The following is a 26,507-nucleotide window of genomic DNA, read 5'->3' as shown; positions in this document are numbered from 1 at the left end:
GCTAATGAGGTTTTTGGATATATAAACAGTGGGGTAGCGAGTGATTTTACTTCTGCATACAGCATTGGTGAGACAAATACCAGAATACTTCATCTAGTTCTGGTGCCCACATCTCAAAAAGGAAGTTGAAAAATTGGAGAGATCGCAGAAAATTAACCTATTACATCACCTACTCTCTTCCCCCAAGAAACCAATTATATTAATTCTTAATGACAGCGACGTTAGTAAAGGTAGAACTCTCCCAGGAAAATGATTACTTGTCAACCCATTCCTTTCTTCTACCCCAACAGTGAGTCGTGCTTTATGATTATGCCTGTTGACATACTCGTAGCAAAAAATGTCGTCACACTGGCAGAGGGAATCAAAAGAATAATGGTGCAGCTCAACAGTTCTCACTCTGTACAAGCCACAGTATGTGATACCACTTCAGTGGCTGTCAGCAGCACTTGTTCCCCCCCACCGCCAACCTTGATTTTTAGCCGTCCCGTATAAATCCCAAGTAGGGGCATGTAGTTGTCTATACTGGATATTTTATTGCATAAAAGAGCACCTCTTTTGCAAAGAGCTGCATGTTCAGTCAGCTGAACAGATTAATAAGTGTTCATAAATTCCCTAGTAATGTTCAAAAGTATGGGAGGGATTTACAGAACCAGCTGAAACCCATTTCCTTCCTTCTTTTAAATAATTTCTTAGTCATTTTGTATACTGAAGTTAAAACTCATTGCAAATCTCAGTTGATCTCAGTATTTTAGGAATGCTAAGAAGATATCACGTGATGCACTAAAAAAAAGTAGCAAGCAATACTGATCTCCGCTACTGTACAAATCAAAGTCTGGACATTACATGTTTCACAACTCCTTCTGTAACAGCATGGATATTCGCTCCAGTGATAGTGCCAGTTATCAGATTCAGGGTGTTTACACTCTGTCTTAGCGTTTTCTCTGCAGTTTCAATGGGATAAAACATGTCACTTCCTATTCTGAACTTCAGCAGCACACAAAACCAACATTTGCCCCCGCCCCAAAGATGGCTGAATTTCTCTGATACCTGGAACAATCTTTATTGATAAATAGAGTAAACTAATAGTTTTTAATGTTTTAAGTTTGCAAAGCAACATGGGAGCCTTACAGATGCAAGGCTAGTTAAAACAGCAATAATTTCAGATTTCAGCATAACTCAATATCTACCTAAATGCTATGCTATTTCAAAGACTACTGAAGAGATATTTAGAAATGTTCACTACCAAGCCAACAGATATTATATATTAGAAAAAGCGAAGAACCTCTAACCTTGAGAAAGCAGAGTTAAGAAACTGACAGAATAATAAAGATGTAAAGCAGAGTGGTGCAGAATGGAAAAAATAGTCCAAACTGGAAAAGACAGAAAAGAAAGCAAACACACAAAAAAATTAGTAAAGGCACAAATAAAGCACGTTGTTTTTTGTTTTTGTTTTTTTTAAACTGAATATAAAAAAATTAGATACCAATTGCAAAAAACTCAAAAGGCATGCAAAATTTCAAGTTTAGCAATTTTCAGGTGAGAATTTCTCATTCTGTTTATTATGAAGATAGCACAGCTGCGTCAATATTCAGCGCAACCAAGAGAAAATGTTAGTAATCACAGCTATTACAATGCATCGTACACAAATAAGAGGTCACAACAAAATCTTATCTGACTGTTTCTCTAATAAATAAAACTTTAAGCAATTAAAAGCCTCAGAGTCAATACAGCAGTGGATGGTTTAATGGCCAAAGGGGTCTGAGGACATCTGAAACGTTATTATGAATACAAATGGATAGCTAAAAAATTTAAAACATGCTCTTTTAAATAATTAATCACAGAGCTGAAAAAGGGTTTAATTTATTTTAGTAGAGACTGACTTCTTGAAAGAGGGAAATGTGAAAATACCACTTTTAAAAACTCTGTCTCAATATTAAGGAAAAGGATAATTTGTGCATATAATATTTCAGGTCCACAATGAAGTTCATCCTTGGATACTCAGGAATAGATTTATTCTTTCGACAAGCTGATTTCATGGTTCCTCAACAGCATGGTGTCTTTGCTTGGTTGGCTGGTGTAGCAAATAAGTTTGCTAAGAAAGCATTTATGCAGACATTATATCTATGGATGTAAACTGACAAAAACAGTACATCTGTTCATGGCAGTTAATCTTGTTTTTTCTTGATAGCACCACCATGTCTAGATTTTAAAAATTTGATTTAATTTTTTTTTTTTATTTAATAGCACTTGAATTCAGAGTTTGTTTAGTATTTTTGAGGTTTCTACTTAAAAGCCTTCTGTAAAATCCTTACCTTCAGTAAGCTGGCTCTGTCTGATGGAGGGATCATTTCTGTAGTCAGAATCTGAGGAGGATCAATGCCCTTTGTTAACTTCTGATTAATTAAATGGAAAGCCAAGGCAAATTGTTCTTTTGAAAGCTTTCCACAGTCCTGTGTGTCACAGAGGCCCCTGTATACAAAAACACACAGACACAGAATAACTGATTAGGTGCAACACCTCATTTCTACACGTACAATATTGTTTAGGAGTGCGTGCGCAGGCAGTGGAAAATTATGACAGCAACTGTCACATACTGTTTTATATCTTCAAATCACCTTACAAACAGCAATTAATCCTCAACACTGAGGAAAGTGCATATCATCCTCCTCTCTTGCTCCTCTTCTCCCCTCTCTCTGTCACCCCACTTTATTTTGAACACATGTATAGGACAACTTCTGGATCTCCCAAGGATCAGACTGGGGTTTCAAACTGGATTCCCCAGAAATTAATGGGCTTATCTAGGATGGGAGGTCCCATGGTTCTACACCTCTCTACTACATGGGGTCCACACATGCTCATTTCTCTTAGGGGTCCAAACGTGAGCTACCATGAAGGAAGCCCTGATGTCTACTATATGGTGACAGCAGCGAGGACCACATGCTCCAGATTCTGCAATGTTCATACTGTGTCCAAAGCCTTTCATCCATAGCCCAAGTGGCGGAAATGGTTGAGCATCAGTTAGGAGCAGATGGCTGCTCATGCAGCTGCAATGGACTAAGACGGTTTTTTTGTTTTTAGTGGGCACACTGCTCTTCGGATGTTGCTGCCCTCAGGGACAAAAGGCTGAAGGATACATGCCATTAGAATTGATTCTATCTATCTGCCTCTAGAGAACCCTTTTCTGCCCAGAGAAAGAGCAACAGAGGACATTTACCAAAATTGAGTTGCTAAGGGGAGTGGGGTGCATTGTGCTCACTCAAGTGGCCTAAGATCACTGTCAAGATGCTTAATAAGGGAGGTGGAGCAGGAGAGAGAGAGAAAAAGAGAGACTTTTTCCTGTTTTATTCTAGTTTTGCTCTCTTCTTGACCAGTTGCAGGGTCACCAGCAAGCTGCAGCACCTCAGGAAGAAAAGCTGAGAGGAAAAAAGCTCAAGACACAAATGCAGCCCTGGGACACAGCTGAAATGTTGAGTTACTGAACCAAGTTGATAGAAATCTGAAATAAAGTTTTGGAATTCTCCTCAGAAGAATTCTGCAAATGTGAGGTTTAGCTAAGTCTGCCTGTCACTGTAGAGACAGAAAAAACTGGGGAGAATTATAGCAGGCAGGACATTCCACTCATTCCAGTAATATGACTGGTCTGGTTCTGTCCAAGACACAAGCCAGCTGGATCCCCAATGTGATGGATTTGTGGAACTTAGCCCTGAAAAATGAAGTGACTTTCAAAGATGCTAAGCACCTGAAGCACCATTTCACTTCAGAGGATTTACCAGTACTCAAAAGCTGGAAAACCAAGCCATAATTAACTTTTTCAAAGCCAAACAACTAACTCGTGACACAGGCAGGTTAAGAAATCAGTCCTAGACCTATCCTCAAGGTACTAGATGATGCCTCAGATATGAACTGAAACACATTACCTAGGACCTTTTTACCTAGTACTTACAAAAATTGTACTACAAAAAGGCAGTAGGTGAAGTGAAAGTCTGAAGAGTTTAAATGTAAACAAATTAATGTAAATGTATGCATTACAAAAGTAAATATTGTAGGATATTCTATTTCTCATTCCAACATTTAGTAGACAAATCTCCATATCATACAGATCAGTTTTGGCAAATTCAAAATTGATAAAAAAAATTTTCATACAATTCATAATTAAACTGTGAAACTTATTGCCATAGGAAGTCACTGAGGCCAAGAACTTAGCAAGATTCAAAATAGGAAAATGTATCCATGTTTATCTGAAAAATTTCCTTTCTTCAAGTTATAAGGTCCACAGATCTGTTACAAAGGGTACTTCAGCCTGTTTTCAAGTTGGGAACAGAACCGGACTTCTCCATTACTGGCAGCAGGGGAATGCCATGCCTCATCAAGTTCCCTTCAGTTGACAACTTCCACAGTGAGGATAATTCAAATCTACTTTCCTAAATTAAATATAATTGGAGGAAAAAGCACCACAATTTCTCATACTGCTGAGCACAGTAAATTCCACCTAACCACCAACCCAAATCCTGGGATGCCAATTTCCATCTCTATTCTGAATGATGTTTGTCTTTAAGGGTATGTCTACACTACGAAATTAGGTCGAATTTATAGAAGTCGATTTTTAGGAAGCGATTTTACACAGTCGATTGTGTGTCCCCCCACTAAGCGCATTAAGTCGACAGAGTGCATCCACAGTACCGTGGCTAGCATCGACTTTCGGAGTGTTGCACTGTGGGTAGCTATCCCAGAGTTCCCGCAGTCTCTGCTGCCCATTAGAATTCTGGGTTGAGCTCCCAATGCCTGATAGGGCAAAAACATTGTCACGGGTGGTTTTGGGTACATGTTGTCAGTTGCCCCTCCCTCTGTGAAAGCAACGGCAGACAATCGTTTTGTGCCTTTTTTCCATGCAGACGCTATACTGCTGTCAGCAGATGGCGCAGTAGGACTGCTAACCGCTGTCATCATCCACCACTTCCGCTGCAACTCTGCTCTCCTGGTGCCATGAATCCACCTCGCAGGTCCTCTTGTTGTTATGTATAAGTATCTATTCTCGTGGCATCCGTCATCATCCACCGCTTCCCGCTGCAACTCTGCTCTCCTGCAGACACCATACCACGGCAAGCATGGAGCCCGCTCAGCTCACCGCTGATGTTATGAGCATTGTAAACACCTCGTGCATTATCCTGCAGCATGTGCAGAACCTACAAAAAGCAGGCAAGGAGGCGATGACAGAGCGATCACGATAGTGATGAGGAGACGGACATAGGCTTCTCTCAAACCATGGGTCCCTATCTTGGGACTGAACCACCTTGGCAGCCAGTACATAAACCGCAAGGGGTACTTTTCAATGGTGCTGCAAGCACTGGTGGATCACAAGAGATGTTTCACCAACATCAACGTGGGATGGCCAGGAAAGGTGTAGGACACTCACATCTTCAGGAACTCTGGTCTGTTTGAACAGCTGCAGGAAGGAACTTACTTCCCAGACCAGAAAATTACCGTTGGGGACATTGAAATGCCTAGAGTTATCCTTGGGTACCAGCCTACTCCTTAATGCCATGGCTCATGAAACCATACACAGGCAGCCTGGACAGTAGTAAGGAGCAGTTCAACTATAGGCTGAGCAAGTGCAGAATGGTGGTAGAATGTGCATTTGGACGTTTAAAGGCGCGCCGGCAGTTTACTGACTAAGTTAGACCTCAGCAAAACCAATATTCCCATTGTTATTGCTGCTTGCTGTGTGCTCCACAATATCTGTGAGAGTAAGGGGGAAGACGTTTATGGTGGGGTGGGAGGATGAGGCAAATCGCCTGGCGGCCGATTACGCTCAGCCAGACACCAGGGCGATTAAAAGAGCACAGCTGGGTGTCCTGCGCATCAGAGAAGCTTTGAAAACCAGCTTTGACTGGCCGTGGCCAGGCTACAGTGTGACAGTTCTGTTTGTTTCTCCTTGATGAAAACTCACCCCCTTGATTGATTCTCCTTCCCTGTAAGCCAACGGACCTCCCCCCTTTGATCATTGCTTTCAGAGGCAAAGTCATTATTGTTTCAAAATCATGCATCCTTTATTAATTCATCACACAAATAGAGTGAAAACTTGCAAGGTAGCCCGGGAGGGGGGGGGTGAGGAGGGAAGCACCGGGTGGGGTGGTGGATGAGGGGAGGAGGGAAGGACAAGGCCACACTACAATTCAAAAAACATATTGAATGCCAGCCTTCTGTTGCTTGGGCAATCCTCTGGGGGTGGAGTAGCTGGGTGCCCGTAGCCTCCCCCTCCCCCCGTGTTCTTGGGTGTCTGGGTGAGGAGGATATGGAACTTGGGGAGGAAGGCAGGCAGTAATACAGAGGCTGCAGCGGCGGTCTGTGCTCCTACTGCCTTTCTTGCAGCTCCACCAGATGCCTTAGCATGTCAGTTTGCTCCCCCATTAGCCTCAGCATTCCATCCTGCCTCGTCTCATCGTGCTCATCCCTCCTCTCATCACGTTCATTTAACACTTTCCTGGACTCTGCAATTGTTTGCCTACACGCATTCTGCTGAGTTCTTTCAGTGCGGGAGGACTGCATGAGCTCTGAGAACATGTAATCAAGAGTGCGTTTTTTTCGCCTTCTAATCTGCGCTAGCCTCTGGGACAGAGATGATAGGGGGAGCATAGAAACATTTGCAGCTGCGGGAGGAAGAAAAGGGAGAGTAGTATTTAAAAAGATACATTTTGGAGAACAAAGGGAAGACCATTTCACACTGAATCAAGTGATTCACATTACACAGCACATGTGTTTTTGGTACAAGGTCGCATTTTGCCTCTTAAATTGAGTACCTGCCGGTTTGGTGTGAGACATCACACATGCTCAGCTGGGCAACAGAATTTGGCTTGCAGGCAGCCATGGTAAGTCAAAGGGTTTCAGCTTCTTCAACCTTCATAACTTGTAGGAATGGTTTCAAACAGCAGCGCCCTCCTTTCCCATACCAAGCAAAGCCCGTTGGGTTGGCCATTTAAAAGGAGGGGCTGCGGTTTTAGGGTGAATGTGCAGCACAACCCAAATCCCCCCTCCACCCAATTCTCTGGGATGATCACTTCACCTTCCCGCCCCACCACGCGTCTAAGGGAAGATCCCTGTCAGCCAAATGTGAACATACCAGCATGAACGGGCCTCCCCACGCCGCATGGCTAACAGCGGGGATGATTCCTTTTCAGCCAAAGGTAAACAGCCCAGCAGGAATGGGAACCTCTGAATGTCCCCTGGGCATGGTAAAGTGTCCTACCATGAAGGACGGAATAAGGCTGCCCTCCCCAGAAACCTTCTGCAAAGGCTTTTAGAGTACCTCCAGGAGAGCTTCATGGAGATGTCCCTGGAGGATTTCCGCTCCATCCCCAGACACGTTAACAGACTTTTCCAGTAGCTATACTGGCCGTAAATGCATCCCAAGTCTTCAGGCCAAATTACTCATTAAACACGCTTGCTTTTAAACCCTGTATTATATTTACAAAGGTACACTCACCAGAGGTACCTTCTCCGGCTTCATGGTCCGGGAGCCTGCCTTGGGAGGGTATTGGCTCCAGGGTGATGAACAGTTCCTGGCTGCCAGGGAGAAGGGATTCTCCGCTTGCCTGCTGTGCGCTATCTTCAACCTCCTCCACAAAATCCTCATCCCTGTTGCATGAGACTCCCCCCTTGCAGGTGTCCACGGACAGCAGTGGGGAAGTTGTAGGAACTCCCGCTAGAATTACATGCAGCTCATTATAGAAGCGGCATGTATGAGGCTCTGATCCAGAGGGACCGTTTAGCCTCCTTTGTTTTTTAATAGTCTTGCCTGAGATCCTTAATTTTCACACGGCACTGCTCTGTGTCCCTGTTGTCGCCTCTGTCCATCATGCCCTTGGAGATTTTGGCAAATATATTGGCATTTTGTCTTTTGGAACGGAGTTCTGCCTGCATGGATTCTTCTCCCCATATAGCGATCAGATCCAGTACCTCCCGTTCGGTCCATGCTGGAGCTCTTTTGCAATTCTGGGACTGCATGGTCACCTGTGCTTGTCAGGTCACCACGCTGGCCAAACATGAAATTAAATTCAAAAGTTCCCGGGGCTTTCCCCGTCTACCTGGCCAGTGCATCTGAGTTGAGAGTGCTGTCCAGAGCGGTCACAACGGAGCACTCTGGGATAGCTCCCGGAGGCCAATACCGTCGAATTGCATCCAACGACCCCAAATTTGACCCAGAGAGGTAGATTTTAGCGCTAAACCCCTCACCGGGGAGGAGTACAGAAATTGATTTTCAAAGCCCTTTAAGTCGACAAAATAGGCTTGGTCATGTGGACGGGTACAGGGTTAAATCGACCTAACGCTGCTAAATTCGACCTAAACTCGAAGTGTAGACCAGGGCTAAGGTGGACCAGATCTGTGGATCTTATTACGTGAATAAAGGAAATTCAGGAAAGCACAAATAAGTTTTCCTATGCTTCTTCATGCTAAGGGCCACAGATCCATTATAATGGATTTTCATAGCAGCGTGCCTGCAGGGTAAGAAGGGTAAATATACATATCCAAAACAAAAGTGAATTATGATTTAATATCCTCTCCTAGATATAAAGGCATGGCGAAAACTCTTGGCAAAAGGAAGGAAGTGGCATTAGCTAAAATTAGATGAGCAGTAAGCATAATTTGGTGAAATAATGGCTGTCTAGCAGATCTCAATACAGGAGACAGGACTACTCTGCCCTGAGATTGTCAACTGCTCCTAAAGACTGGACTTTAATGCTGAATTGTAGGAGAAACATTTCTTTATCTTACCTAGAGAATGAATGCTATGACATTGTGAGGACTATTCAATTAAAAGTAAGATTCTGGATCTTGAGTAAAGCTCCCAACTTCAGATAAAAAGCCTCAGCCAACTGGATATAGAGTAGGCCTCCTAATAGCTACCAAAGAGTAGAGATGTAAAATGACACCTCCTGCCAGGGTTCCATCTGAGTAGTGCTGTAAGAAGCATAATACGGTTCTAAGGTAGTGGTCTCTGACCTTACAGCATTAGAGTAAGGATGATGCCCTAATGAAGTATTTAATGTTGGGATTTGTACAGAACTTTTCTTGAATATGATGAGATCATTATACTACTGAGACTTTGACCTTCTTCCTTGAACACTCAAAATGAAGGGGGAACTCAAAGCTATTTTTAAACTGGTTTAACAGGATAGTTAAACTGTGGACTTTGCACCAGTAAATATAATAAGTTCCATCTGTTGACTTTTCACTGGGGCTCACAAGAGCAATAATGACTTCATTCAAGTATTCATTTTAAACATGTCTGGCCCTGGATGGAGGACCGCTCTGTGAGACCGAGACATAGCCTCCTCAACTAGAAAGGCAGAAACAGGAATGAGAGAGCAGCAGTGATATTTGTATTATCCTGGGGCACAGCTGAAAAAGTGGGAAGACATATAGAGGGACCGTGTCCACCTTTGCAAGATGTCATTCACTACCTCATACCCCAGATTCCAACACAAATGTGCCACAGAGCACTTTACTTTTCTCAGCTGCAAAGAGATCAATCACCAGCCCTCCAAACTAACTTACAATGAGTAAGATACTTTTTGATGCTGCAGCCACACTGCTAATCCAACTTCTGCCATGTAAGTCTTGGTATTCATCTCCCCCTCATGGGCTGTGCACATGGAGATAAGAAACTCTGCTCCACACAGGGCAGGAGAATTTCTTTGGGGTATAGGCTGATCATGTTCTTCCCAGTTACTACGAAAACCCTATCGAACACGTTCACTGTCACCTCCAGAACAGGTCTGTCATCCAGTGAAGGAACAGTGCTCCAAGACCTCAATCAATCATTGTTCTAGCTAGTGGGTACTGTGCTCTCTGTTTCTGGTACACATTTCCTGAGCTGAACTGGAAGATTCCATTTAAAAAAAAATATATATATATATATATATATATCTGATTCTCTGCATTCACCAGTTGAGGGAGCAGAGAATATACCACTCAAGCTAGAGTTCTGCCAGCACATGAGATAGGGTGAGCTATGGAGTGGATACAAGGTTTTATTGGCTAGGTATCATATGTACTTGATCACTGAAGCATAGCTGTGCTTAAGATGAGGATTCACAATACGTTAAAAAAAAATTGGATTTTTGTTTCTGTGACCACTTGTTTATGGCCATCTTCATCTTCTGTTAACATTCTTCTGAAATAATGTACATCATAGTCCTTATCCTCAGGCCAGGGCTATGACTGACTTTCCTGGTACCACGTCTGCCCTGAACCCAACATACTCCAGCAACCACATCACTGCATGTTCGCTTCAGCTTTCTCTCTGTATAGAACTCAGATTGAAAACAGTCCAAGAAGTGACCAGCGAATTTCCTTCTTCACAAAAGCCAATATATTATTGCTACCACAATCCTGGAGAGGATCCCTGGGAGCATGTATAAAGATTACGGCTGTCAAGCGATTAAAAAAATTAATCGTGATTAATCACATGATTGATCACACTGTTAAACAATAGAATACCATTTAAATATTTTTGCATGTTTTCTACATTTTCAAATATATTGATTTAAATTACAACATAGAATACAAAGTATACAGGGCTCAGTTTATGTTTATTTTTTGATTTCAAATATTTGCACTGTAAAAAACAAAAGAAATAAGTTTTTTCAACTCCCCCATTGCAGGTCCTGCAGTGCAATCTCTTTACCATGCAAGTGGAACTTACAAATGTAGAATGTATACAAAAACTGCATTCAAAAATAAAAAACAATGTAAAACTTTAGAGCCTACAACTCCACTCAGTCTTCCTTCTTGTTCAGTTGATCATGCAGACAAACAAGTCTGTTTACATTTGCAGAAGATAATGCTGCTCCCTTCTTGTTTACAATGTCACCTGGAAGTGAGAACAGGCATTTGCATGGCACTGTTGTAGCTAGCATTGCAAGATATTTACATGCCAGATGTGGCAAAGTTTCATATGTCCCTTCATTCTGCAACCACCATTTCAGAGGACATGCGTCCATGCTGATGATGGGTTCTGCTTGACAACAATCCAAAGCAGTGTGGACCAACGCATGTTCAATCTCATCATCTGAGTCAGATGCTATCAGCAGAAAGTTGATTATCCTTTTTGGTGGTTTGGGTTCTGTAGTTTCCGCATCAGAATGTTGCTCTTTTAAGACTTCTGAAAGCATGCTCCACACCTCATCCCTCTCAGATTTTGGAAACAGTTCAGATTCTTAAACCTCGGGTTGAGTGCTGTAGCTATGTTCAGAAAATTCACATTGGTACCTTCTTTGCATTTTGTCAAATTTGCAGTGAAAGTGTTCTTAAAATGAACAACATGTGCCGAGTCATCATCCCAGACTGCTAGATCATGAAATATAGGGCAGAATGCGGGTAAAACAGGACAGGAGACATACAATTCCCTCCCAAGGAGTTCAGTCACAAACTTAATTAATGCATTTTTTTTTTTTTTTTTAAACAAGCATCATCAGCATGGAAGCATGTTCTCTGGAACAGTTGCCAAAGCATGAAGAAGCATATGAATCTTTAGCGCATCTGGCACGTAAATATCTTGCAACACTGGCTACAACAGTGCCATGCAAATAGTGGTTCTCACTTTCAGGTGACGTTATAAATAAAAAATGAGCGGCATTATGTCCAGTAAATGTAAACAAACTTACTTCTCTTAGCGATTGGCTGAACAAGAAGTTGGACTGAGTGGACTTGTAGGCTCTAAAGTTTTACATTGTTTTGTTTGAGTGCAGTTATAGAACAAACAAACAAAATCTATATGTCTAAGTTATACTTTCATGATAAAAAGATCAAACTACATAGTACTTGTATGAGGTGAATGAAAAATACTATTTCTTTTGTTTATCATTTTTACAGTACAAGTATTCGTAATCAAATATAATATAAAGTGAGCACTGTACACTTTGGAGTCTGTTTTGTAATTGAAAGCGATATATTTGAAAATGTAGAAAACATCCAAAATATTCAATGCATTTCAATAGGTTTTCTATTTTTTAACAGTGCGATTAAAAGTGTGATTAATCAACAGCCATAATAAAGATCAAATGGTAATCAAAAGCAGGAAAACAAAAAATGCTGCCCTCCTTCTGCAAAGCGTAAGAATTGCCCAAGGATGGATAAATGGGAATGCTTTAAAGACAGCCATCATTAGGAAAGATAGATGTATCAGGGGATACCTGTTCTGCTTGTCCCTGATTCATTGAGATTAGAAATAGGATGGAGTGGATTGCAATGTTCCAATATGAAGCAGATGGAAAAGCCACAACCTGAATGAAATCATCCATGGGTTTCTGAGATGGAGAATAAGACAAAGCTGTTCCTAAAATCCTTGCACAGCTCCATCAGGCACCCCGCTACACAATATCCAATGATCTCATTTGATCAAAACTATATGTAACCCTTTCGCTCCCAAAATGAAAGATCCTAGAATTAATCAGGGGTCTAATTCCAGATAGGTCTGGGAGACCTGCAGATAGCTCAGGGGCAATAGAGGGCAGCTACAGACCCTGAACATGTTCTAGCTACCACTTGCAAAGAGATATTTGCTCCTGTTACACTTCATAGATAGCTTTAACTTGCCATATATGACATGAATTTCCTTCTATAGTGTCTGCCAGGAGTCAATATTGCAAGCTGACTTTTACAATTACTCTGAACAGTCTCAGTTTTCCATAAAGTCTCAATATCATTATCAATATCATTAAAATAGCTGGGAACTTTGGGATCAGATACTCAGACAATAGCCCCTCTTCCTGCATGAAAGAGATTTGAAACCCACTATTTTCCCCTTTCCTATCCAGAGAAAAGCCCCTAGGCCATGCGGTTTTTCTGTTGAGAGGGAACAGACCTGCAACATTGTCCACCTGTGTTAGCACTGATTGTGAAAGAATGCGGAGGCACTGAAATATGAACAGTCCTCTGACACTCCTATGTATAAGTCACCTGTAAGTTTTCATGACCAAAGGAAGGGGCTAAGAATATGCCTGCCTGGACTTGGCTGCCTTTGACGGGCCTATGCAATGAAGAGGCCACTCTTCCGGTTCACTCTCTCTCCCAGGTAGAAACCCCTAGTCTCTAACCACCAGAGAGAAGTGACTGAAGTGAGATTTTTCCATCTGGCATGCTGCCCTTCTGGCTTCAGTCCCTTCACACAGATGGATTGCTTGCCCCGGGGGCTAGCTCTTTACCAATCCTACCTGCCTCCTTTCTTGCCAGGAGAGGGGCTAAGGTGACCCACACCTGGCCTGAGCTGCATCTTGCCTAGCAGAGCTGGCCCTCCAATCCTGCTTGTTTCCCCAATTCTTCCCCAGGCAGGAAAGATGACCCCACCCAGCCTGGGCTGTGAGGAGAAAACTATCTTCTGACCAGAGAGCTGGTAAAGCCCCCCAGCTAGACACTATTTGCGGAGGAGGTTGAGCGATAAACATAGACCCTTCCTTTTGCCTCTGGCTTTTCTCAGTGCTTGCCTGTGCTCTCTCCATCCCTCCCTGAAGCCTACAGGAGTGCCAAAAGCTGCATACATCTCAGAAGGGGAAACACAGCTGAGGAGAAAATCTCCCCAAAAATCAAATGCAGCCTTGGGACATGGCTAGAAATCACAGACAGACAAATTATTGAACCAACTTGCTCGTCTAAAAATTTGAAATAAATTTTGGAATTGCCCTCAGAAAATCTCTGCAGCAGAGAAGTCTGGTTCAGCCTGCCTGTTGCTGTACAGGAATAGAAAACTGGAGAGAACTTTAGGAGGTGAGATATTCACAGCTGCCAGTGACAAGTCAGGTTTTGCCCCCAAGTTGCAAGCAGGCTAAAGTATCTTTTGTAACAGCTCTGTGGACCATATCATGTAGAAGACAGGCTGGACATTTAACATGGATATCAAAAACACCCAGTATTATCACAATTATAATGGAACTGATTAAACCCAAGCAGAGAGGCCAAAGGCCAAATGACCACATGAAGTGCACTAAGCCTCTCACCTCTAAGTATAGTCCCTTGAGGTCAAGGTAGAAGCAAATATACTGCTGATACTGTACCTGTCCCACAGTTAACCAGAGGACTTCGGGCTGCAGAGATATCAATGTGGCATCTTTCATAAACAGTATGTGTCGAGAGAAAAAGATGATGTTCTATTTTTTAAAAAGGTGATAGAGAAAAATTCTTACCAGATGTGTGCAAGTATGTTAGAAGGCAGTCCTGTCTTCAAGAATAACTCTCTGGCTTCCACACCAGAGATAAAACCATCCATGTCTTTATCAGTTTTCAGGAACACCTCATCATATTTGATTTTGTCGGCAGGTGATACAACCCACTAAGAAAAAATACAGGTAAATCTCTTTGAAGACAAATGTATTTTTAATCTCAAGGAACAACATAATTCTAGTACTAAATCTCTTCAAATTACATCAGTCTTTCTAATAACCAACCGCAATGAGACAGCTTGGAAAGATCTACTCCCTGTTGCTTGGTTCTGTCATGGTCAGAACAGGTAAGACTTTTTGTCTCAATGGCTGCTTTTTTTGGACATACCCCAGGGCTTATTTATTTGAAGTACTGGTATATATTCCTGGCCTTGTCTCACTTCAGTTACTTACATCAGCTATCCAGTCCACTATCACTAACCCCCTCAGACCACACACACACACCATTAATTTGTTGGTAAATTGCTTGCCTGATGATTACTGGATTTGTCTCTGTGCCAGATCAGACAGATGTTATCTGGTTGTGTGCTTGGGCTACTATTTTGTTGGATTTTTTTTAAAACAGTTTTCTTAATGTTTTGACCTTTGCACAAGGCTCATATGCTTTAAAATAAGCATTTTTTGATTGAAATTTAAAAATGTATACTAAGTTTTTCCTGAAGCCAAATTTATATAGTAGAAGACTTCTAAAAAGCACTTCCAGTAAACATCTTCACAGATGGTTAAATCCATATTTGCCTTTCCCAATCACCAGTTACCCCAACTTTATAAACATATTGACAGAAACAAAACAAAAACAGCCAATAGATCAAGGTAGTCTGTATGACCTGACCCATCTGCATAATATTTCATTACAAGCAGTGACTAAAGAAAACACTTTAACACAAGCCAATTTTAGGACTATACCTGTGTTAGTGGTGCTTTGGCAGGTAAAATGCCTACAGGAGACGAGGATCGATGAGCATCGTTAGCAAATGTTGAAGAGGGGATCAACTGCACTGCTCCTGGAATACTGACAGTTTTTCTCTTGGAAGGTGGCACCAAAGCTGAAGGCAAGGACATTGGCACTGGTTCCTTTTCCAAAGCACAGTACACCAAGAACATGGCCTGAACATGAAAACAAGATATGATGGTTACAGCATTAACCAGGGTTGTAAGATTTATCTTCATTTTAAGATATGACCTACAGTAGTTTTGAAGCCATCTAAAATTTAAGAATCTTTTCAAAAGAATGAAGCAGCCTATAACTCAGAGGTGACAGTTATCTAGCACATTCTGGATACATTTTATAATAAGATTTTCAAGGATAATATGGTCTTCCCCTCTTGGTTTTTGCCTTTTATATTCCTATCCTGTCTTGCCAATTTCAGGGGATGGTCATAGTCCCAGTGTCACCTCACTGTTAGAGCAGCAACTCAGCAATTAATTCCCTTTCCTCTATTTTCTTCAGAAGCGATGAAAGGCAGCAACCACCTACTTAAACTCAGTACTTCACGAACTACTTCACAAACCAGGAGAAGAAGGATAGCCTTGAGGTTGAAGCATTGGATTGGGTGAAAGATCTGAAGATCTGGGTTCTGCTCCTGGCTCTGCCACAGGATCTGTGAGAGACCTTTGGACATGTCACTTAATCTCTCTGTGCCTTTGTTTCTGAAGTCTGAAATGGAGACAATCATATATCCCTACCTCACAGGGATAAATTCATTAACGTATGAAGCATTCATTCCACGGGAATGAGCACCATAGAAAAGCCTATGAATAAACAAGTATAACCGTCAGGCTCAATGTTTTCATTAGAAGTGTATTTAAACACAAGAGACCATCAAGGTAAATCTACATTAAAAAGACATGAAATGCTTTCTGAACATTAGCCAAAGAGGCAGGGCCCAGTTATGGTTTCTCCTGCCCCCTAACTGTATATGCATCCCATCCCAAGGGAGAGCAGCAGACATCGCCTTCCAAAACATCAAGCACCAAGCAGCCCTCCTTATTCTAGGAGAGAAATATTTCATAAATTTTAATTAGGTAGTATCCTTTGACAGTCATTTTTCTCTCTCCCCAAACCCTCTAAAACTGAAGTCTATCTTTCTGTTCTCTCTGGCTTGCCACATTAAACATTAGCCTTTGAAGGCTCCTTTGAAGTTCACTGCCAAGTAAACAAATCCTGCACTGCAGGAGTTTAACACCTTTTAGATTAGTTTCCAAAAGTTGGGGGATGATTCAGCAATCACCACTTGTGGGTTTGCATATTAGGAAACAATTTCAGTAGTTAAATTCCAGGCCAAGAGCACAAATTTTGACAATGGAATGGAGCCAAAAGAGGCTCCACATAGCCTATGCTCCAAGTTAAATCTCTGGAGCGGACAGACGTGGGCCAATCAGTATCCCTCCCCCCCACAAATGGCCAGTGGGTGCCAGAGACTCCAATGGTGGGGGGACAGGGGGACAGCTAGCTGACTTCCTCTCCCTCCCTTGCTGCTGGGGAGGTCTCCCTTCGCTGCCAGCCTCTTCAACATCCCCCACTTGTTCAGGCAGGTGGGTGGCATTTGTTCATATTCACTGGTTTCTTCCACAAAAAGAAAAGGAGTACTTGTGGCACCTTAGAGACTAAAATTTATTTGAGCATAAGCTTTCGTGAGCTACAGCTCAGCTGTAGCTCACGAAAGCTTATGCTCAAATAAATTGGGGTTATACTTTAGGAAGGGGTTACTGTGGGGTTATACTTTAGGAAGGTTCAAATCTTAGAAAGGGTCACTTAAGATGTACTATTCCACAAAATTTTATAGACTATCCATTACGTTAATTAACATCCCATTGCTTGCCTAGTATGTTATATTCAATCCTCAACTTCATGAATCAACTGTTTTAGCACTCAGCTAAATATGTGAAAATTACAGCACACACATATATAGAAGTTATAAGTATGGCAAAGATGAATACTCTACAGGTGAATTATTACAGTGCACATGAAATTATGTCCACCACTACAGTTAATTGGAGATTTAAAAAGCTGATTTTAGAAGAATTTGAAACAAGTGACAGCATAGGTGAAAAGTGACGGAGCAGTGACAAGTAAAATATTTTGTGGGTTCCTTCATCTGGGGGGAGGGATAGCTCAGTGGTTTGAGCATTGGCCTGCTAAACCCAGGGTTGTGAGTTCAATCCTTGAGGGGGCCATTTGGGGCAAAAATTGGGGATTGGTCCTGCTCTGAGCAGGGGGTTGGACTAGATGACCTCCTGAGGTCCCTTCCAACCCTGATATTCTATGATTATCTGCCAAAAGGATATTCCTATTTCTGTCCCCTTAAATCTGCCTAAATACCCATGTCTTCTTAAATCTGCCTAAATACCCATACCTCAAAATGTTGATGCTTGTCAATAAGATGAAGAACGAACAGAGTTTTCCCTATTGGTATTTTTATACCATTTTGAAGTCACTGCTAAACTCCCAGTATCTGACTCTAACATGGAAGAGCTATTATTGAGTCAGTTTCTGGAAGACCAAATTAAAGACAAGCTTTTGGCATGCATACCTACTAGTTTCCTTTACACAGTTCTGAAAGTTTACCTCATTTTTCAAAAGGCTTACACAGACGAATGAGTTTTAAAATATTGTATTAATAAACACTTATGTTCGAACCTTTGTACTATTAATACTATTAATTTCTCTAACTGAAAAACAAACATTTCCTCCACCCTGATTACATGGTTCTTTCCTCTCCACTTGACTTAAGTGCTGAACACACACCCTTGACTAATTTATCATCAGAGCAAGAGTTCAACAGGTTTTATTTACTCTTCATCTTCAAATTAAAGAGAGAGTGAGCTTCTTTTTAATCTCATTTTTATCCATGTAAATTCAACTTTTCAAGTACTGAAGTGAAACTAAAAGCAGAACCAAAAGATTGACCCCAAAACAGGGGGAGATGACAAATGAGCAATATGAAGAGTCAGTGTTTTACGCTCGTTCTTTTATATCAGTTTTTCCAGTTGCTGAATTTGGTCACTAAATATCAATGCAGAATATGTTTTTGAATTTAAGAATGGTGTTGTTGATTGCATATCCACCTTGAGAGCACTCATCCTCACCCCAAGTGCCAGTATTAGGATATTTGGCTGGACCTGTAAAACAATTTTTCAGTGTCTCTGTTCCTAAATGGAATCAATTCCTGTCCAGTATGTATAGAGCCAATACAAAAATATGGGGAGGTTAAAATAATTCTGTGTTTCCTATCACATTTCAAGATTGCTAGATCCTTCACCACTGGCCTCCCAAGGAAAAGCTTTCTGTTTATCCATTTGAGGTAGCAGCATTTAATATCATATGCTGTTAAAGCCTGGTCTAATGAAAAGAAGATAGGAATTCACGTAAGTGTTAGAGTTACATACAAGTCTTAAAAAGATAAATCTGATAAGGACTTCTTGCTGTGACAAGTATGTGTACCTACTGGTGAAAGTTACAATACATAAAAAATGCACCATATATAATATTCTCTCTCCAAACAGAACTACAGAAATCCTAGACAAGAAAAAAATGACCTGGAATGAGACTCCAACACCTTCTACAAGAGAAGGAAGCAATTTATGTTCAAATGGTTTCTAACTGAAGAAGGGAAGCTTAGCTTAAACTCCAGCAAGGATGCAATGTCCTTTGAAAAGAACATTTAAAAAAGCCCTTTGAAATGGACCTACAACCTTGTATGCTCACCTGATAACTAGAAGCAACTGTCCCATGGTTTGTGAATTAAAAAAATATATTTTTAATTAATGGGTACCTATACTAGATTTATGAATATGACCAAACATCTCAAATGCTAATAAAACCTTTAGAAGTTCACTCTCACAAGTGATTTCTATACAAAAAGAGGACACTGACTTAGCAAGTGGGGGAGGCAGAAGAGCAAAAATAGTACAAGCAATGGAAACTGATGGGAATTTAGACTGCCACTGTGGCACGAGCTAGGATAACGAAGAGAAATAGAGGAGAAGTGAATGAACAGATATGAAGTCTAAAAACCTAGCACTTCTAATGTTTGGTTTTTGTTATTAGGTTTGCAGAATTATGAAACTAAATGAAACTGTGTACTTACAACTGCAAATTCATCTCGATCCAACATTCCATCATGGTCAATGTCACTTAATTCCCAAACCTAAACAGAATCAAAATATATAGGTGATTGGCTCCCAAACCCCATACATGCAGTGTCAACCAGCAGAATCAAAGCTTCTATCTGGTTTCAGATTTTAAAAATACCCAACAACCCTCTCAAACAGGAGGGACCACAGGATACTGAAAGTTTCCCTCAGCACTAGTTTTCAGTCAGCAATGTGCACTTGGATAAAATTGTATAAGAAAGCTATTTTCTGAAGGTGTAGAAAAAGGATAGGATTACATCACTCTCCCTCAAAGTAAATGTTAAAATATACATAATTAAGTGGCCCAATACATTAAAAGGTAGATTAATGTGGCAGTTTTACAGAATAACTGCAAAGATATCCTTTGAAACAAAATATACATTTATCAGTTTGTTTTACTCCTCAGTACGGTAACTACCTTTTTAGAAGCAGGGAAAAAACTACACACCACATGTAAAAATTATTTGAAGTGTTTTACATATATACTATTAAATAATCTTTAAATACAGAAACCTACCAGTAAAATATACCAATTAATTTTGTAAAGGGAAGTGTGGTCATTTTACAATACCTTAGTAGTAAGGCTGCGAGTCTGTCAAGGAGGTCACAGATTCCATAACTTTTTGTGACTTTTGCAGTGGCTGGTGCTGGCTCAGGGGCTGCCTGAGCTGGGCAGCCCCTGGGCCAGCAGCAGCAGTTTGGGTGTGTCGGAGGGGACTCAGAGCAGGTGGTTGGAGATGTGGGGGGCACTTACCCAGGGGGGCACTCCCTGGCTCCCACTGGCATGGCCCTTCAGCTCCTAGGCGGCGGAGGGATCGGGCCTCCACTCTGCACACTTCTGGCACCCACAGGCCCTGCAACTGCAGTTCCCATTGGCTAAGGTTCCTGGCCATTGGAAGCTGTGGCAGCAAGCATTTGTAGTGGGAGCAGCGCACTCGAGCCCCCAGACCCTCCTCTGCTTAGGAACTGCAGGGACATGGAGCTGGGTAGGGAGCCCCAGCCAGCCCTCCCCGCACCACCACACGGGTCCCACTCCCAGGACGTGGTGGTCCTGGTCTGCCCCCTCCCACGAGCACCAGTGGGGTCCCAAGCCTCCTCCCCCGGCACCCACGACCTCCCCGGACCGCCCCCCGCCCAAGTTTTAGTCACAGGTATTTTTAGTAAAAGTCATGGGCCATGATTTTTTGTTTGCTACCCGTGACTTTTACTAAAAATACCCATGACTAAAATGTAGCCTCACTCATTAGTTACATTTTTATTACTAAAGATATTAAATCTGAATACCCAAACATTTCTCTAATTAGTACAGTTATCTTTATTATTTATGATTCACAAATCAAGTCAGTGGCCCGTTAATTTTAGTTGGAATGATATTCTTACTCTTCCTAGGACATCCACCGGCAGTTTGGAGTTTAGCAGTACAGGTTTCACCTTATCCCCCGACAAAAATCCATTCACAGGACTCAGACTGTCAAAGATAGCATCATATTTGGCCTTTTCTTCCACCTGAGAGAGTAGAAGATAAACAGATTTATAATTCTGGTAATGGGAACACTGTTAGAACAAAGCACACATAACCCAAGAGAACCACAGTTATTGTATAGGTAAGTAACCATTTATTCAAGTGCTTGTGCATGTATTATCCCACTCTAGGTGAATCCCAACCAGTGCTCCTCTGGTGGTGGGAACTCTGAGTCTACTTTAACAGAGACTGAAGGACTCTCCTTCCAAAATTAGCATCTGTTCCGGGTGCTTCAACAATTGTGTAACGTTGTGCAAATGTGTGTACAGTCTAGAGGCGCTGCTCTGCAAGCATCTCTGATTGGAACATTTCTCAAGAAAGCCTCAGAGGTAGCCTGGACACTGATAGAATGAGCAGTAATTTGTGGTGGTGTTTGTGAGGTCATAACAAGTCCTAATATATTAGGAGATCAATACCATGAAAAATTTTGTACTGTTGCAGCCTGTCCTCTCATTTTTTCTGCATATGCTATAGCGAGTCTTGCAGAGGATCTAAAATTCCTTAGTTTTATTAATACAGAATGAAAGACCTCTACAGACATCTGAAGTGTGTAGTCTCTCTTCATCCTTTTGACTATGACATTTTAGAAAGAAACTTGGTAGATGTATCACCTGATTTAGAAGAAATTATACAACCTTTGATGGGAATTTCAGATGAGGTCTTAACATTACAGAACATTGTGTTGGGGGGTCCCCCCCTCACCAAAGCTTGTAGCTCTCCTAGTGGATTTGACTACTACTTGATAAGCTATTTTAGCTAACAACAGAAAGAGCAGGAGGCTAAAAGGCTCAAAACATAAAACCTGAAAAGAAAAAAACAGGTGAAATGTCCCAAGGGTAAACTAGAGCTTTAATGGTGAATAAACCCTCACATCCTTTATAAAACTTCTCAACCATAGGGTGGAAAAACACAGACTGCCTTTGTAGAGGTGGGTGAATGGTAGCGATGGCTGCCAGGTGAACTTTTAACTCATAAAAATGCCCTATTCTTCTAAAATGTTCTGAATCTGCAGTGTGATTAGAGACAACTGATGGTGTACCCAGATGGGTATCTTTTTCCACTTAGCCAATCTGTCTAGTGGAATGCTTCCTGCTGCTGATTAACATATTTTTAATGGCTTGAGAACAGACTCTCTGAGAGTAGCCACTCTACATCTATGCCATGGGGTAGACAATGCACAGATTGGAACCTGGCTGTAATGCTGTGATATATCCTGGATAACATACAAGATAACTGGAAGTTGAACCAATAAGCTTCACAAATCTGAGGACCAGTATTGTCTCAGTCAAGCCAGGGCTAGGAGAATCATACTGGCATGTTCCTGCTTTAGCTTTCTGATAATCCTGGCAATCATTTGAAGCAGAGGATACATATATAGAAGCTCCAATTCCCAGGGGAACAGGAATGCATCTATCACAGAATTCAGGTTCTGACCAGCCCTGAAACAGAAATAGCTGCATTTCTTGTTTCTTGTCACAAGTCTATGCCGGGAAACCCCTATTTTTGGAACTTTGACCACACTAACTCTCAATTTTCAGGTTTCAGAGTAACAGCCGTGTTAGTCTGTATTTGCAAAAAGAAAAGGAGTACTTGTGGCACCTTAGAGACTAACCAATTTATTTGAGCATAAGCTTTCGTGAGCTACAGCTCACTTCATCAGATGCATCACGAAAGCTTATGCTCAAATAAATTGGTTAGTCTCTAAGGTGCCACAAGTACTCCTTTTCTTTTCTCAAATTTTCAGGGACCATTCGTGATACATTCATGATTCTGCTGAGGCAATCTGCTAGAACATTCTTTACCCTGAGAAGGTATGAGGTTTAAGGGTGATGTCGTTTTCAATGCTCAAGTTCCAGAGCAGCACCACCTCCTGACACAAGAGATTTGACCTTGCTCCACCCTATTAGTTGAAGTAAAACACTGCGGTTGTACTGTCAATCATCTTTCAAAATATAGTGCTCATGATAGATAGCAGAAAGACTTGGCATGCATGAATTACAGCCCTTCAGTTCCAAGACATTTATACGGCTGATTCTGGAGACCTTGAGTCTGTACCCCATCTAGGTGTGCTCAGCCAGCCAATAGTGCATACGTCCATCACTAACGTTTCTGATAGAAAGAGAGTGGAGGTGGGGTAGAGAGAGTAAAGTACCCCCTTGCAGATATATTCCAGACTCATGCACCAGCTTAATACTAGGACTTGAGCAGGTAGGTGAATCAGCCTGTCCAGAGGATGCTTGCTTCGGTGATATGTGGACTTCAATCAGCTTTGCTTGCACTGCAAGCAAACTCTGGCATGCTAAGACACACGTGGAATGCCACGTGTCTAAGCAAGGTGAGGCAGGATCTCGTTCTCAGGTGAGCCTAGCCTAATGCACAGGGTTAAAATGGACCAGAACCGTTCTTAAAGTAGACAGGCAGTTCTTGTTGTTGAGCCAAAAACAGCTCCAGTTAACTCAATTCTCTGAAATGGATACAGTGTTGATTGTCCATGTTTATTTTCAGACATAACCGCATGAAGAGAGACTGGATCTGATGAATGCTGCCTGTGACTTCTTGCCCGGAGAGACCATGGATTACCAACCATCCAGATACAGGAATATCTGAATGCATGTGTGTTAGGTAAAGCACTAAGACCACCACACACTTGGTAAAAACTCTGATCACTGATGACAGGCTGAATGGAAATACACCTCTACCACGATATAACGTGACCCAATATAACACGAATTCTGATATAACGTGGTAAAGCAGTGCTAGGGGAGGTGGGGGGGGAGGGCTGCGCGCTCCAGTGGATCAAAGCAAGTTCGATATAACATGGTTTCACCTATAACGCAGTACGATTTTTTGGCTGCTGAGGACAGTGTTATATCGGGGTAGGGGTGGACCATATATTGGTAGTTACAGTCCCCACTGAAAACTTTAGATATTTTCTGTGGCTTGGGTGGATAGCCATATGAAAATAGGCATCCCGCAGATGGAGAGCGGTGTACCAGTCATTCAGATAAAAAGAAGGAATAATGGAGGCAAGGGATACCATCCTGAACTCCATCTTTTTGATGAAGGTGTTCCGGTCTCTCAGAGTACGTCTACACTGCATCTGGGAGCATATTTCCCAGCTCAGGTAGACAGACATGTGCTAGCTCTGCTTCAACTAGCATACTAGAAAGAGCCGAGTAACTGGGGGTAGCACATGCAGCAGCTTGGACTAGATGTCAGAGTAGAAACTCACCCAGACCCCCGGGTATGTAGTTGAGCGGCCAAGTAGAGCTAACACATCTACCCACCCAAGCTGGGCAGCATGCTCCCAGATGCAGTATAGATGTACCCTTAGACCTAAGATGGCCCTCAGACTCCCCTTTTTTCTGGGGATGAGGAAACTACAAAATAAAAAAACCTTTTCCTGTGCTGCAGACGGACCTCCTCTATAGCTCTTAGATCAAGAAGAGATTGTACCTCTTGAAGCAGTATAATTTTGTGAGGGGGACACAGAAGGTGGATGGAGCTTAAGGCATTGACTGAAACTGAATGGTGTATCCCAATTCCAGTGTCTAGAACACAACGATCTGAAATTAAGGCATTCCAGACACTGAAGAAATGGTACAACTGATTTCCCAAGGTAGAAGATGAATCAAGAAGATGATCTGTTGTGACTGGGACTCTGCTCCTCTGGAAGCAGTCAAATCTGCTGCTTCAAGGACTATGACTGCCAGTAAGAGGCTGCTGCAGCAGAAGCAGATGATATTTTGCCTAATAAATTTGTGACTTTTCCTGGATGAATTAAATTGCCTAGGTAGAAAAAAGAATAGTCTATCAAAGCTGAAGCCTCTATTGCCTCCTATAAGTAGGAGGTATGCGAACTCATAACGATCTCAATGTCACAAGAGAATCCTTGAGGGCACGCAAGACCTCAGAGAATTGTAGGACTGAAGGGACCTCCAGAGGTCATCTAGTCCAGTCCCCTACACCCATGGTAGGACTAAGTTTCATCACTGAAGAGCTTTCACCCTTCAAAGGGAAGATCCTCTCTTGTTATTTGTACTTCCCTAGGGACACCAGAAGCACGAAGCCAGGAGGACCCTCTCGTCACTATGGCTGTTGCCATGGATCAGGATGCTACGTGATGCACCACCTGAAGGAATGTTCTAGTGGCCGAGGGCCAGCTTGATGCAACAGACTTGAAATCCTCTCTTAGCTCATTGGGCAATTTGTCCATAAATTTCACAAGGGAATCCTAATTAAGAAAATCATATTTGGTAGTCTAGGATTCTCACTTGCAAGCTTGCTATGGAGTAGCTTTTTCTGCCGAGCAAGTCGAGATTTTTAGACTCCTTGTCCCTAAGGGTGGACTTCCGTTGTTGCTGTGTAGACCGCTCCTTTGTGGCTGCCACTACCAATGATCTTGGCACCAGGTGAGAGAAGAATTGTTCGAAACATTGTATTGGAACTTGGTGACAGTCAGCTTTTTTAGATCTGGGTGTATGGAGGTCAGGGTTTGCCATAACAACTCAGCAGGATCTACAAGTACCACTTCATCAGGGACCACAGTGTGCAACAAGTCCAGTAACCTGTGATGGTTCTCCCGGACTGTTTCTACAGGAAGTTCCAGTGCAGAGCCCATTCTCCTCATGAGCTCCTGAAATAATTTGTAGTCAGACATAGGCCTAGGTAGTATAGTGTCAAGAACAATAGCTTCACCGGGGAAGAGGATGAGATGTCAGTTAGAATCTACTGAGGTTCGTCCTCAAGTTCCAATTCTGCCTGTGCCAGAGACAGGACACTGAGGTGATGGTCCGGCAGACATGATCTTTTTAGCAGAGATCCAGGTCCTGACTGTGCAACTGAGGTGGATCTCGTTGAATGGGGAATATCCCAACATGCCCAGTATGGCTAGGGTAGATAAATATAATACCAGAGGTCAACATGGGGATCCCTCAAGGGTTAATATCCCAAGAGAGGGATTTATGTCAAATAAAGTAAGATTTCGCTCTGGAATCACAACAAGGTGTCAGGGGAGGCAAAAGCTGTAACTTGCTGCTCCCTGATGGAAAATGAAAAGGATTATTCTTCAGGTAGGGGATGGGCAGTGCCAGTACGTGTGGCTTGTGGTCTAAGCTGTAAAGTCTTCACCAACGTATTAGACAAACTTGGAACCATAGTAATGTTACTCTCGACTGACATACACTCAGCTGAGAGGAGACAGGAGATAAGAGAGTCCTTGGGATAAGAGAGTCCTCAGCATCAACCTGGCCGGTACCAAAGTCACTGGTACCGGGATTATCAGTACCAGAGAAAGCAGAACCATTGTTGAACATAGAGGTTCTGGGTCCTCAAAGCTGGATTCAGGTAAATTCTCAATGTTTATGGTTTAACCAGGTATTTGAGAGATCTCTCCTAGAGACTTTTCCCCTACTGAGGGATCAGAAAATTTAAGGGTTTTAGATGATGGCCGTGGGGGCAATAAACAAAGCCTCTTCCCTCTAGTAAACTTCTAGGGATTTCTCTGCTTTCAGAGGATGAGGTCTTTGGTACCAGAGCAGCTACTGAAGATGAAGAGGCTGAGAGCACACTCTTCAATGAAACAGTCAAGGTACACAATATTGGAGCAACCTGGATCCAAACCCAAGTGCATGGAT

At 42.2% G+C, this 26,507-nt stretch overlaps 1 protein-coding gene across 7 annotated transcripts in view; it reads right to left on the bottom strand.

The window, feature by feature from the left end:
* The window catches only part of EPS15 (epidermal growth factor receptor pathway substrate 15), a 111,268-nt gene that overhangs the window by 50,977 nt on the left and 33,784 nt on the right, over positions 1-26,507 (bottom strand). For all 7 annotated transcript variants that reach the window (XM_073357728.1, XM_073357727.1, XM_073357729.1 and 4 more), the window contains exons 7-11: positions 20,730-20,855; positions 19,304-19,363; positions 15,120-15,320; positions 14,178-14,323; positions 2,313-2,469 (exon numbers count right to left, since the gene is read on the bottom strand). In XM_073357728.1, the coding sequence (XP_073213829.1) occupies positions 2,313-2,469; positions 14,178-14,323; positions 15,120-15,320; positions 19,304-19,363; positions 20,730-20,855 (690 nt within the window). The remainder of the gene's footprint in view (positions 1-2,312; positions 2,470-14,177; positions 14,324-15,119; positions 15,321-19,303; positions 19,364-20,729; positions 20,856-26,507) is intronic.

The sequence above is a fragment of the Lepidochelys kempii genome, chromosome 8 (assembly GCF_965140265.1).
Source record: "Lepidochelys kempii isolate rLepKem1 chromosome 8, rLepKem1.hap2, whole genome shotgun sequence".
NCBI classification, from domain to species: domain Eukaryota; kingdom Metazoa; phylum Chordata; order Testudines; family Cheloniidae; genus Lepidochelys; species Lepidochelys kempii.
The sequence above is the reverse complement of the archived record's forward strand: the minus strand, read 5'-3'. Positions and strand labels throughout refer to the sequence as shown.